Source organism: Lampris incognitus, chromosome 5, assembly GCF_029633865.1.
Source record: "Lampris incognitus isolate fLamInc1 chromosome 5, fLamInc1.hap2, whole genome shotgun sequence".
NCBI classification, from domain to species: Eukaryota; Metazoa; Chordata; class Actinopteri; order Lampriformes; family Lampridae; genus Lampris; species Lampris incognitus.
Genome location: NC_079215.1, coordinates 4,331,716 through 4,345,710, shown reverse-complemented (window position 1 = coordinate 4,345,710; position 13,995 = coordinate 4,331,716). Strand labels below are relative to the sequence as shown.

The window sequence follows — 13,995 nt, the reverse complement described above, 5'->3', positions numbered from 1 at the left end:
TTTCTTAGAGACGTGATGGCTCCAGACTTTGGCCCCGCCTGTCTCAGCATCCTGGACTCTTAGTCGGCTGTAAGACACACCGGCCATGATGAAAATCAGCAAATAAGCATGCAATTGGGTCTCGTCAATCTCACACCATTGCGCCCCCTCAAGGTCGGTTATTTACAAGAGTGATTCCCCCCCCTCCTTTTCTCCCCAATTGTATCCGGACAGGCAGGACGGTGGTGCAGTGGTCAGTGCGGTCACCTCACAGCAAGAAGGTCCTGGGTTCGAGCTCCTGGGTAGTCCAACCTTGGGGGTCGTCCCAAGTCGTCCTCTGTGTGGAGTTTGCATGTTCTCCCCGTGTCTCTGTGGGTTTCTTCCGGGTGCTCCGGTTTCCTCCCACAGTCCAAAGACATGTAGGTCAGGTGAATCACCGTACTTAATTGTCCTTAAGTGTGTGTGTGTGTGTGTGTGTGTGTGTGTGTGTGTGTGTGTGTGTGTGTGTGTGTGTGGGCCCTGTGATGGCCTGGCGGCCTGCCCAGGGTGTCTCCCCACCTGTCGCTCATTGACTGCTGGGATAGGCTCCAGCATCCCCGCAACCCTGAGAGCAGGATAAGCAGTTCGGATGACGGATGGATAGATGTATCCAGCCAATTACCCCACCCTTCCAAGCCGTCCCGGTCGCTGCCCCACCCCCTCTTGCCGATCTGGGGAAGGCTGCAGGCTACCACATGCCTCCTCCAATGCATGTGGAATCGCCAGCCACTTCTTTTCACCTGACAGCAAGGAGTTTCACCAGGGGGATGTATCGCATGGGAGGATCACGCTATTCCCCCCAGTCCTCCACCCCGACTGACCACAGGAGGCGCCAGTGCAGGGCACATACCCACATCCTTCCTCTTCTGCTGTACAACTCACTACACCATCGGCCCGCTTGACTACCTTGGGGTCTAGAGCCTTCAGTCATTCTGTCCCCCACCTATGGAACTCTCTCCCACAAGATATTCACAACATTGACTCTCTTTCAACCTTCACATCCCATCTCAAAACGCACGTTTTCAAACTGGCATATTCAGTCTGATCCACGCTTCACTGAGTTTTGTGCAGATGCTGATTTTATACTTATCTGTTGTGTTAACTTTTATTGTCTACCCTGCTTTGTGTTGACTTTATCCTGTCTGATACAGTGCTGCTTGTCTTTTACTGTGTTCTGTGAGAGGCGCCCACAAATAACATGTATTATTGTTATTATCCGGCTTCCCACCCGCAGACACGGCCAACTGTGTCTGTAGGGATGCCCGGCCAAGCCGGAGGTAACACGGGGATTCGAACCGCCGATCCCTGTGTTGGTAGGCAGCGGAATAGACCACTACACTACCCAGACGCCCAGCCAGGTGCCATTTAGAAGAAGAAAAAGAGGAAAGCCACTTTATTTTGTCGTACAGGTTACAATGAAATTAGTCTTTTGCATGGAACCATCCTATTGTATCGGAGCAGTGGGCAGCTGCAGCACCCGGGGACCAACTCCAGTTCTTCTTTCCATTGCCTTGCTCAGGGGCACAGGCAGGAGTATTAACCCTAACATGCATGTCTTTTTGATGCTGGGAGGAAACCGGAGCACCTGGAGGAAACCCACGCAGACACAGGGAGAACATGCAAACTCCACACAGAAAGGAGCTGTGCCGGCCTGGGGTTCGAACCCAGGACCTTTTTGCTGTAAGGCAACAGTGCTAACAACTGGAGCACCGTGCAGCCCAGTGCTGGTGAATGCCTCTCTCTGTCTCCTCCATCAGCCTGTCACTCTAAACTGAAGTGACTGCCATGCTCAGTTGATCACATTAATGCCATCAAATGCCCCAACAGTCGGAAAGTCACATTACACATAATAACTCATATACCTTCTAACATAAGATTCAAATGAGGAAGACGTTGCCTTAAGTGGCTACAGTAAATTACTCATTGTAGGCATAGTCATTAAATAGCACACAGTAAGTATGCAAAGCGTGAAGAAATTGATGCACTTGTGTGTGGAAATGTGTTCAGAGATATTACACAGTGGATCCACGGCGATGGGAGGTACCTCCCTGCGGAGTTACGTATAGAGGAGGAGGCCTCAAGGCAGACCTGGGACGTACTGGAGGGATTGTGTAAAATATCCCAGCTGGCACGGCAAGGCCAGGGGCACTCCCGGGACAAGCAGCACAAAGTTAGCAGAGAGAACACGTTGACTGCTGCGCCGGCCATGTCGCCGCCACGTCTCTGACCCTTAAACATGTTTGGTTGAAGGTGAATGGATGGATTGACAGATAAAGAATTTCTTATGTCTCGATAGCCCACGTTTTATAAACTGTAGTACGCTGCCTATGCACCGTGTGCCATGTGATGACATCATGTCGTGTATTTTTCTGTACATTAAAACGTATTTTAGCGGTCAGAAGGCCGATACTAATTTGGTGGTGCAGATCTTAAAGCTGCTTGAGGGAATACTTTTATAGGGAAATTACCTTTTGATTGCAATTAGTGTTGAAAATATCCCCCCCAAGTGTCATTAAAAATAGAAAAAATGGGCGTTCAGGTAGCGTAGCGGTCTATTCCGTTGCCTACCAGCCCGGGCATCGCTGGTTTGAATCCCCGTGTTACCTCCGGCTTGGTCGGGCGTCCCTACAGACACAGTTGGCCGTGTCTTCGGGTGGGAAGCCGGATGTGGGTATGTGTCCTGGTCGCTGCACTAGCGCCTCCTTGTCGGTCGGGGCGCCTGTTCAGAGGTGTAAAAACCCGGTCCAGAAAGTAAAAACCCTAACTGTGTCTTTACCCCACCCATGTACTAAACCATCTGATTGCACTGACTAGTTTTCCAATTCAGCTGGTTTAAAACATGGATGGAATAAAGACACGGTTAGGGTTTTTACTTTCTGGACCGGGTTTTTACACCTCTGCACCTGTTAAGGGGGAGGGGGAATTGGGGGGAATAGTGTGATCCTCCCACGCGCTACGTCCCCCTGGTGAAACTCCTCACTGTCAGGTGAAAAGAAGCGGCTGGTGACTCCACATGTATCGGAGGAGACATGTGGTAGTCTGCAGCCCTCCCCGGATCAGCAGAGGGGGTGGAGCAGAGACCGGGACGGCTCGGAGAGTGGGGCGATTGGCCGGGTACAACTGGGGAGAAAAAGGTGGGGGGGAATAGAAAAAATAAAATTTATTTACATGGGTTTATCCGTTTGTCGGTTGCTTAGCGTGTCCCATGCTTTGCTTTCCGCAAAATCTTCCTTGGCGCACAGGAAGTGACGTACTTTACATACTTCTAGACTAGCATCTGTGTAATGTGTATGTTATATTCACACTAGGCGGCACGGTGGCGCAGTGGTTAGCACGGTCGCCTCACAGCAAGAAGGTCCTGGGTTCGAGCCCCGGGGTAGTCCAACCTTGGGGGTGGTCCTGGGTCGTCCTCTGTGTGGAGTTTGCATGTTCTCCCCGTGTCTGCGTGGGTTTCTTCCGGGTGCTCCGGTTTCCTCCCACAGTCCAAAGACATGTAGGTCAGGTGACTCAGCCGTACTAGATTGTCCCTAGGTGCGAATGCGTGTGTATATCGGCCCTGTGTGATGGCCTGGCGGCCTGTCCAGGGTGTCTCCCTGCCTGCCACCCAGTGACTGCTGGGATGGGGTCCAGCATCCCTGCGACCCTGAGAGCAGGATAAGCGGTTGGGATAATGGATGGATGGATGTTTATTTAAATGTGAATCGATTTAAATAGAGTTTGTCGCTTACACACAGATGAAACAATATGAGAAGTCAGAGTGTTGGGGACAGTTATCCATGCTTGCTTTCTTACATCGTTCAAGTGACAGGAAACAGTGTTTTGGGAATCGCAGTCAGCATAAGGAGCACGCCTCTTCATTTCCCGCCACAGGGAGGAAGTTGCCTTGTGCAGCTTTACAGTTGCACACAATCAGGCTTGATGCCCTTTGCATTGGAGGACAGTGGATGTTGTCATGCCAGCAGACATCCGCTGCAGCCCCGGCCGCTCGGTTATAGTATGGGCACTGAGGGTCTAGTGCTTCCATTGTTAAAGAACCGAATCGGTCTGAAGCCTCAGGGCCCCCAAGGCCCCGAAGGCCCTTAGCTACACTTCATCAAACACCGGGAGTCTTGAACGATCAGGTCATGTAATATTAATGAGGGAGATGAGCGGTTGGGATGAAGGCGCTGTATGGACGGAGGAGGGATATCTTGTTCCACCCCCCCCCCATCTCGCTGTCCCCCACCAGACACCCCCCCCCATGAGCTCAACACAGATCTACATACCAGGATGTTCTTCATCTCCCTTCTGCAGCGGTGCACTGAAACACGGTTCTTTGAATCCATATCTTGGGGGAACCCTGGCCATAATAGAATTGTGTGTGTGTGTGTGTGTGTGTGTGTGTGTGTGTGTGTGTGTGTGTGTGTGTGTGTGGTTTGCGTGGTTTGCGTGTGCATTTCTATGCCCCTATTCTACAAGTGGAGCGTCAAGTGTAATCCTCAGCTCCGTCGGCATTCGCCGGTGGAGGCTCCCTGATGACTGCATGCTTCATATTAGAAAATGCTTAATCAGAGTGTAGACAAAAAGGTCTCTCATTAACCCTCCATTGTTTTCCACAAGCCCGAGACCGCCCACCGCGATAATCTGTTTTAAACCCCCTGTTGAGGACTACCCGCATCGCACATCAAGTTGCACCTCCTCAGAATAGCCCTCCATGGCGGATGCACGCAGCATTCCCAGCCATGGTTCTGTTCCCTGTAAACCCTTTACAGAATGACTTCGCCTTTATTAGTATGATACTATTACCACCCCGCCACCGCCACCCCTACCCCTTTTTAAAACACTTATAAAAGGTTTCTGTTGCTATAGTTACTTAGCAGAAGGGACCATGGCCACATTATTTCAAGTGGAGCCACCTTGGCTTTCCATTCAGGGGAACCTTGTAATGCGTCGGCGTGGCTCTGTGGCGGCGGAGCGGCGATTATTTCACAATACTTGTGAATCATTTTAATTATTCAGCATGCCGCAAATATCTGGGGTATATGGGGGTTTTGCCAGGGTTAATCCACTTATCACCCTGGCTGGGATAAATATTAGTCTTAAAGTGTTGGCCATGCTCCAGCTCTCTCTCTCTCCCTCTCGCTTGCTCGCTCTCTCTAGCTCTGTCTTTCTGTCTCTCTCGCCCTCTCTCTTTCTCTCTCGCTCACTGTATCGCTCTCTCTCACTCGCGCTCTCTTGCTGTCTTTCTGTCTCTCTCTCGCTTACTCTGTCTTCTGTCTCTCTCGCTCTCTCTCTTTCTGTCGCTCACTGTATCGCTCTCTTTCTCTCTCATTCTCTCTCTCACTTGTTCTCTCTTGCTCTCTTTCTGTCTTTCTGTCTCTCGCTGTCTTTCTCGCTCTCTTTCTTTCTCTTGCTCTCGCTCTCGCTTTCTCTCTCTCTCTGTCTAACATCTAGCAGCGTGGCTCAATAAAATATAGTATAAATTATTTATAATAATATCAACAACAATAGTAATAGTAATAATGAGGATGAGGATGATGTTGATAATAACAATAAAAATAACTACGAACTAGGTGTGGGAAAATCAAATCCAATGCAAAATTGCAATAAAAGGCCATGACGATTTAATATTGTGGCACAACCGAAGCACAATGAACAGCTATATTAATGAACAATATATTAACGAACAGCTATATTAATGAACAGATATGTTAATGAAAAAATATATTAATGAGCAGATATATCAATGAACAGATATATTAATGAACAGATATATTCTGTGAGAAGGTTTCATGTGGTGTTTGTATTTGAATTGTTTGGACATTTACTCTGGGAGGTATGCTCATAGCTAAACGTCTGTGGGCTTAAAATAAATGCATTTTGATGTATTTTGACTTTGGATTATTGCAGTTTTAACAACTTACTGTAGATAAGGTAGGATGGAGCCTTTTAAAAAGTCGTAATGTCAATAATAATAATAATAAATGGAGCAAGAAAAAATATAAAATCTGAATATTTCCCAAAACCCTGCAATTAGTTCCTTGCCTTTGGTTTTAACTGGTGGGGTTAACAGCTAGCGGATAAGCATTTCAGTATAATTAGTTACGTCTCCTGCTGTGGTTTCCAGCCCCCTTCTGTCATCTCCCTCGTTGTTATTACATTATTCATTTGTTTAGCAGATAAATGGTAAATGCACTGCATTTATACAGCGCTTTTCTAGTCTACCGACCACTCTAACTGCTTTACGGTGTATGTCTCACATTCACCCATTCACACACTGATGGTGGAGGCTGCCATGCAAGGCACCAACCTGCTCATCAGGACCAGTTAGGGGTTAGATCAGTGGCGGCTGCTGCTAAAAATGTTTGGGGGGGGTTGCAATGTACCTTGGCGCAGCACACCTGACAGCTGCTTTAACAGAGTTATTAAGAAAGACAGTGTAGCCTATAGATTTTATCAGGGTTGGTAGACGGTGGATGATTGAGAGTTGAGACGAGGCGTGGTGGTGGGTGTGAACATGATTGACAGCCACGAGAATTGTCCAGTCACATTAGATCAAAAAACATTAAAACAATACCAATTCACTGCCAATAAAGGTGGGCGTGTCTGGGGCTCACAGAACTGCACCCCCTGTAAAATCTGAAGAAACCAATCAGACTGCAGCTTCAGGTCACCTGCTCGCCACAGGTTTGAGGGCTTACATAAGGTATGGTTTGGCCGACGCCCCTCACCCAGGAAGTATATGTATTCAGACAAATCAACCAAACACCATTTGAACCAATATTTAATGCTGCTGACAGGCGCTCACAGACTGAAACACACTTTTATTTCATCATTATTTGCATTATACAACTAAATTGTATTTAACATGTTTAAGTAGATTTTCATCTCTTGATATTTGAAGGGGGCGGCGCCCCAGCACCCTGTACTGGCCAGCCGCCACTGGGTTAGATACTGGTTTCAGCATGGTACATTTCATTAACTTGTGTCATTTCCCCCCTACAGCACATCTTCAAACCTGTGTAATGTCAAGCTATGTCCGTAACTCTTAGCGATTGGACCGTTGAGAAAAAGGCCTGTGTTCCCCCAGTTTTGCTTTTTTCAAGAGCTGGCATTCATTTGAATGGGGAGAGATCAGAAGGAAGGCAGAAAAGCTCACATGTACAAAGCGTTACGCCAAGTTCTTTTTTCTCTCTCACATGACTTCAACCACTTCTGTTGAAGCCAGTCACTGTGAACGAAAAATGTGTGCAGCGACATTAGACATTAGCAAGTGTATAAAATAAAAAAGTATTTATTCAAAAAGTCAGCAGTAGGGCATCCGGGTAGTGGTCTATTCGGCTGCCTACCAACACGGGGATCGTCGGTTCGAATCCCAGTGTTATCCCCAGCTTGGTCGGGTGTCCCTACAGACACAATTGGCCGTGTCTGCGGGTGGGAAGCCGGATGTGGGTATGTGTCCTGGTTGCTGCACTAGCGCCTCCTCTGGTCAGTCGGGATGCCTGTTCGAGGGGGAGGGGGAACTGGGGGGACTAGCGTGATCCTCCCATGCACTATGTCCCCCTGATGAAACTCCTCACTGTCAGGTGAAAAGAAGCGGCTGGTGACTCCACATGTATGGGAGGAGGCATGTGGTAGTCTGCAGCCCTCCCGGATCGGCAGAGGGGGTGGAGCAGAGACCGAGACGGCTTGGAAGAGTGGGGTAATTGGCCAAGTACAGTTGGGGAGAAAAGGGGGGGGGGGTAAAAAAAAGCAAGCAGTGGCCATTAGCTGATCACCAGAAAACCAACTAAAAAGAGTCGGTATGAGAACGCGCTGGCAGTGTTGACCGTTCCTGCTGCTTGCTAGAGAGTTGTATGTACTGTGTGTGTTCAGGGGCCCGTTTTTCATGACCATGGCATAAATAGGAGAAAATGCTACATTAACATGTTTAAGGTTGTTCAGCCCTGCTACAGATCAGAGCTGAGGCCGATGAGGGCGAGCCATTACCAGATGAATTGAGAATGCAGAAAGAATGAACCATTAAGATCGTGCCGAATGCAAAGACAAGATAAATTTCCTGATGTGTAAAAGGCTACACTAAGTAGAACCAGTGTTCTATGCTTAATTAAAGCCTTTAGTCTCCTGTGAGTGTGTGTGTGTGTGTGTGTGTGTGTGTGCTTGTGTGTGTGGGTGTGTGTCTAATGAGTTATATATGAGCAGTAATTGTTGAGATGTAAATAACGATATCAGAGAGAACAACATAATGCCTTTAATCTCTTCGCTACTTCGGCTATAATTTAATTATTGAGCCATTGCAAAGAACTAATCCACTTTCAGCAGTAACTGCTGAGGGAAAAAAATGCAGCAAATTGTTGGCAACTACTTGCTGCAACAACTCAAGCTGGAATCCTATTAACTTTCTACATACTGACATGGCTATTGTCAGTTCCCCAGCAGGGATTACTGGTCTCTTATTCTCTCATTTTACATTTTCCTATCTTTAATTATCTTATCTTATCTTATCTTATCTTATCTTATCTTATCTTATCTTATCTTATCTTATCTTATCTTATCTTATCTTATCTTACCTCGTTTTAACCTTTCTTGTCTTGTTTTGATGCAGCTGAGTTTAGTGAAATTTGTTTGTAATGGTAAAGTCAGCACCTCCAAGTCTGAGGCCATGGTTCTCTACCGGAAAATAGTGGATTGCTCCCTCCCTCTGGGTTGGGGATGAGTTGTTGCCTCAAGTGAAGGATTTCACTACCACCACCTTATTTTACTGTTGGTATGATGTTCCTTTTCTGAAATGCTGTGTTATTTTTACGCCAGATGTAATGGGACACACACCTTCCAAAAAGTTCAACTTTTGTCTCGTCAGTCCACAGAGTATTTTCCCAAAAGTCTTGGGGATCATCAAGATGTTTTCTGGCAAAACTGAGATGAGCCTTTATGTTCTTTTTGCTCAGCAGTGGTTTTCGTCTTGGAACTCTGCCATGCGGGCCATTTTGCCCAGTCTCTTTCTTATGGTGGAGTCATGAACACTGACCTTAACTAAGGCAAGTGAGGCCTGCAGTTCGTTGGATGTTGTTGTGGGGTCTTTTGTGGCCTCTTGGATGAGTCGTCGCTGCGCTCTTGAGGTAATTTTGGTCGGCCAGCCACTCCTGGGAAGGTTCACCACTGTTCCATGTTTTCACCATTTGTGGATAATGGCTCTCACTGTGGTTCGCTGGAGTCCCAAAGCTTTAGAAATGGCTTTATAACCTTTTGCAGACTGATAGAGCTCAATTACTTTGTTTCTCATTTGTTCCTGAATTTCTTTGGAGTGCAGCATGATATCTAGCTTTTGAGGATCTTTTGGTCTACTTCACTTTGTCAGGCAGGTCCTATTTAAGTGATTTCTTGACTGAGAAGAGGTGTGGCAGTAATCAGGCCTGGGTATGGCTAGAGAAATTGAACTCAGCTTTCCAAAGATGATAAACCACACTTAATTTATGTTTTAACAGGGGGGGGGCAATCACTTTTTCACACAGGGCCATGTAGGTTTGGATTTTTCTTTTCCCTTAATAATAAAAACCTTCATTAAAAAACTGCATTTTCTGTTTACTTGTGTTATCTTTGTCTAATATTTGAATTCGTTTGATGATCTGAAACATTTAAGTGTGACAAACATGCAAAAAAATAAGATATCAGGAAGGGGGCAAACACTTTTTCACACCACTGTACATCTTAAATGGATGGTATCAAGTTACGCTGCAAATAAAAGCTTACATCTGATGTACAGTCACAAACCATTTCAATACTAAATTCACAGTAGGAATTGATGAAGCCTTACACCCTTATTTTTGCATTACAGTTTCCTATCAGTGTAATTAGTCAGTGCAAATCAAACTGTAAACAAACGTATCGTGCACATATTGCTTAGAATTGCTGTTTGTAAAATGATCGTATATGCTCTATTTATACTCCGGCAGGTGGAAACATTTTATAAATATGTTTAACTATGGGACAGTATGCACAAAGACAGGGTGGGAGCGTATGGCCTACTTGCTTGGAATGGGTTGGTAAGACAGTGCTAAAATAAGAAAATTGTATACCTTCTCTCTTTATCTTGAATTCTGACTGGAATTTTGAATAATCAAATTTTATAAGAAAACAAGAACTTCCCTTTCCTAACTCCTCTTTTTTTCTACACAGGTGCTCCCTTAGGTTGGACCGCACCATCAGAGAGGTGGACGAGGATGACAGCCCGCTGCCAAGAAGCTTGCAGGATGGACTGAGGGACAACTATGTCAGTTCCACCTCCCTCAAGCCTCCACTGGCCCGCTCATTGCTTATCAAAGAAGAACTCCTAAGCCAGAAGCATCGCCTCCTGAGTCAGCCTGCGGCTCTGTCACTGGCTAATCTGGAGTCAGCTGGTTTGCTTAACCATGGGCAGTCTCACACCCTGCTGGGCCAGGATGGGTCTCCCTCCCCCTGGGGGGGCAAGGCCCACTTTGACAGTCTGCTGAAGCTGAAGCAGGCCAGTGGAGCGCTGAGCGGGACCCTCAGTGACCTCAAAGAGCTGCCTATGTTCCTGGAGAACCATCACCACAACCACCACGGAGCCTTCTCTTCGAAGAGCTCCATCCACCATCATCGCCACCACAGCCAGCTCTCGAAGGCCCACCACAACCAGGAGAGCAAGAGGGAGCAGGGCCACTCCCCTCCGGTGGACCTGAAGATCCCCCAGGTCAGGGGCATGGATCTCTCCTGGGACTCCCATGCCTCTGAGCTTTACGGATACGGGGCCATTGGGATGGGGGGGGGCAGCAACACGGAGAACGCCCTTAGCCGTAAGCTGAGAGCTATCCTGCCAAAGCAGAACCGCCGGGCAGGGCTGGGAGGAAGCCTTGGGGGTCTGCTGGATGGGGCGGCCGACTACTGGAGCTCTGATGTGGACCATCCTACCTCTGGCCCGGCATACTCTGCCTCCGATGTGGAAGGAGACCCCGGTTCCAAGCAGCCAAGGAAGAAGAGGGGCCGCTACCGCCAGTACAACAGTGAGATCCTGGAGGAGGCCATAGCAGTGGTGATGAACGGGAAGATGAGCGTGTCCAAGGCCCAGAACATCTATGGGATCCCACACAGCACCCTGGAGTACAAGGTGAAGGAGCGTATGGGAACCCTGAAAAACCCCCCAAAGAAGAAGCTTAAGCTCATGATGAGGATGGAAGGAGGAAGCCAGGACTCTGCCGCTGAGCTGGAGAACACACCCACCGCCACCCCGCGGGAAGATGGACCACCTCTGGTGGCAGCTGCTGAACTCAAAGACGACTGAGATGGGGGGGAAAAAAGAGGAGTTCAGTGACAATTCAAAACCAATCGATTGAAATGACAAAAACCTTATAAACCTCAGACAAATGACGAAAGTAATTTGAGAATGGATGGGGCTTTATTTGTGCCAATTTATTTTGCAGTATCTGGGTGAGCACAAATGCAGGGATAATAGGAGGAGGATTCGTTAAACAAACTGGAGAGAAACAACTAATCGGCTGTTTTTTAACAGGTGTCACTTGAGCGACGCCATACAAGCATTTGTTCAGCTTTCAAATCCAGAGGCTTAGCAAATGCAGATAAAGACATGAGTTACATGACAATTAATGAAATTTTCTTAAGCATGCTGATAATCCCCAGCCCAAACCCTAATCCCCCTTTTTTCTGAACTTGAAATACTGACCCGTCACTGCTTCTAAATGCAGTTTAGACTGCAGACCCTTCCAATTGGAGGAAAATTGAGGGGAGAGGTTGAAAATTAACCCTTTTTGAGCAAACTGACAAATTAACGTTCTTTAACCCCTCCCCTCTGTCATGGAGCACTAGTTAAAATTGGTAAGTGAACTGTCAAATATGTTTGAAGCCAACTGTAAAGTTTGAATCATACTATTGTTATTATTCACCAGGGCTCTAAATCAAAACCCATTTCCTGTCGCCAGGTAGCCATTACGCTTTAACTGCAAATGTTTGCTTTCCTCCTTAGATATCTACTATACTCTTTTAGGACGAAAGCAACACTAACCCGTCCTTTTTGAAAGTCATTCAGGGATGCATGTTTGTGAGTTTCATAGATACTACTGACTTTTGGGATAGACCCCTTTTCTTCTCTCTCTGTCTGTCCGTCTGTCTGTCTGTCTGTCTCTCTCTCTTTTTGTTTATGTTTTGCTTTCTTTTGCACTACACTTTGGGTCTGGCGCTCACAGACCAGGTTACCTCAGCATTGTTGCCCTAGCATCATGCACTTATTATGGTCTGTCTCTGAAGCCCAGCAGCAACCCTGCAACAGGTTAGTGTCGCTAGTCACCCTTTTGACTCTGATCCACAATCTGATTATGGACTCTATTTTTACCCCTTGATATTGTGTAGGGACACGTTTGGTTGACATTTGGATCTGGTTCAGCTTACTTGGGGGGTTTCGTCAGTAACCTCCGTCAGTGTCTCACTGCTGATCCTGGAGTGCTGCGGGTGTCTCTTCAGTTTCCCTCCGTTCGATGGTTGGGGTGAGTGAGCTCGTCGCTCGCTGCCATTGGCTGGTTGAAGGCTGGTTGGCTTAGGCGAAGGCCTCAGCGAGCCGCAGCTAGTTTAGCTCAGCTATCCGCAGCTCACAGGTTTAAGCTAGTGTAAACTACTAATAAGACACGTTAGCCCCTAGCTAACGGGTCTGACCCTTTAGCCGAGCGGTTAGTGACGTCGCCTTGTGGTGCAGTACACCCCGTATCGAATCCCGCACCGGGCAAGAAAATAACCGGTTACACTAGCCTTAGCTTGCTAACATCAGAACATTTCTGCGGTTCTTTTTTTCGCCATTGTTTTTTTTTTTTTTTTTTTTAATCAAACTAAGCAGAAACAGCTTAAACCGATAAATCTTTTGTTTTTAAACTTTCATAAAAGTGGTTTATTTTGACAACGTGCGTTTATAGTGTGGTCAGTTCGGAGCGGGGGGGGGGTATCCTGCAGCGGGCAGGGTAGGAGCGAGGAGGGTGGGGAGGTAGATTTAATATATTGTAAATTATTATGAGCGTGATCACGTTGGAGCCAGTCCGCGTGTCTGGGTGGTTTCCTTTTCCCGTCAGTTGTTAACTCAGGGTGACTGACACGTGGGCTTCAAGCGCGGTTGTTTCCTGCGGGACCTATTGCAGAAAGGCAGGAGGACAAGACCCCCCCCCCCCCGCCGCCCGTCGTTACGCTCCTTCTGCTGGGGCGACGGACCGCGTGTGTGTTGGGTTCGGCTGCGGCTAATCAGCATAGGAGTGGAGGTGCGAGGGGCAGGTTGTGGTGGTAGACTTCTAAAATAGCACTTTTCTACCATTCAACGAAACAAGAGTGGGAAAGATGTTGCGCGTGGGCAGTGGCGCCCCCTCAAGGGGTGGCCAGGGTTGGCCACGGCCACCCTGATACTATCCCTGGCCCCCCCGCTGGCCCCCCCAGCCACGAGTCGCATATGCAGAATATGCTTCTGATTATGCATAATATGCGTCTATCTGATATCTTACATGAGGTGCTGTTCATTTAAATCAATGTAGATTTTTCTTATCTCTCATATTGACAGTTTTCCACTAGCCTATACAGTACACTACAACAGCAGTGTAAACTACTAATAAGACACATTAGCCCCTAGCTAGCTAACGGGTCTGACCCTTTAGCCGAGCGGTTAGCGATGTCGCCTTGTGGTGCAGTACACCCTGTATCGAATCCCGCACCGGGCAAGAAAATAACCGGTTACAGCAGCATAGAATTCCCGAAATTCAGTCTTGGCTTTTGGTTTTGGTGTGCCACCCCAAGATTTTCAGTGGCCCCATTTGGCCACCCCCTATGAAACATTTCTGGGGGCGCCACTGCGCGTGGGTGGAGGGTAGCTCTTCTTAGCGTCGACGTTTGGGGGGACGGGGGGGGTTGCGACGTAGGATGAGACGATCGGAAGGACGAAGACATGGTTGAAGATTTAAGCTTTAGTTTCTGACAGAAATGCTCCGAGAGCTGCAG

At 47.6% G+C, this 13,995-nt stretch overlaps 1 protein-coding gene across 1 annotated transcript in view; it reads left to right on the top strand.

Moving 5' to 3' along the window:
* The window catches only part of lcor (ligand dependent nuclear receptor corepressor), a 154,973-nt gene extending 143,677 nt beyond the window's left edge, over positions 1–11,296 (top strand). The window contains exon 7 of the mRNA XM_056280960.1: positions 10,174–11,296. Coding sequence (XP_056136935.1) covers positions 10,174–11,296 — 1,123 coding nt within the window. The remainder of the gene's footprint in view (positions 1–10,173) is intronic.
* The last annotated feature ends 2,699 nt before the right edge of the window (positions 11,297–13,995 follow it).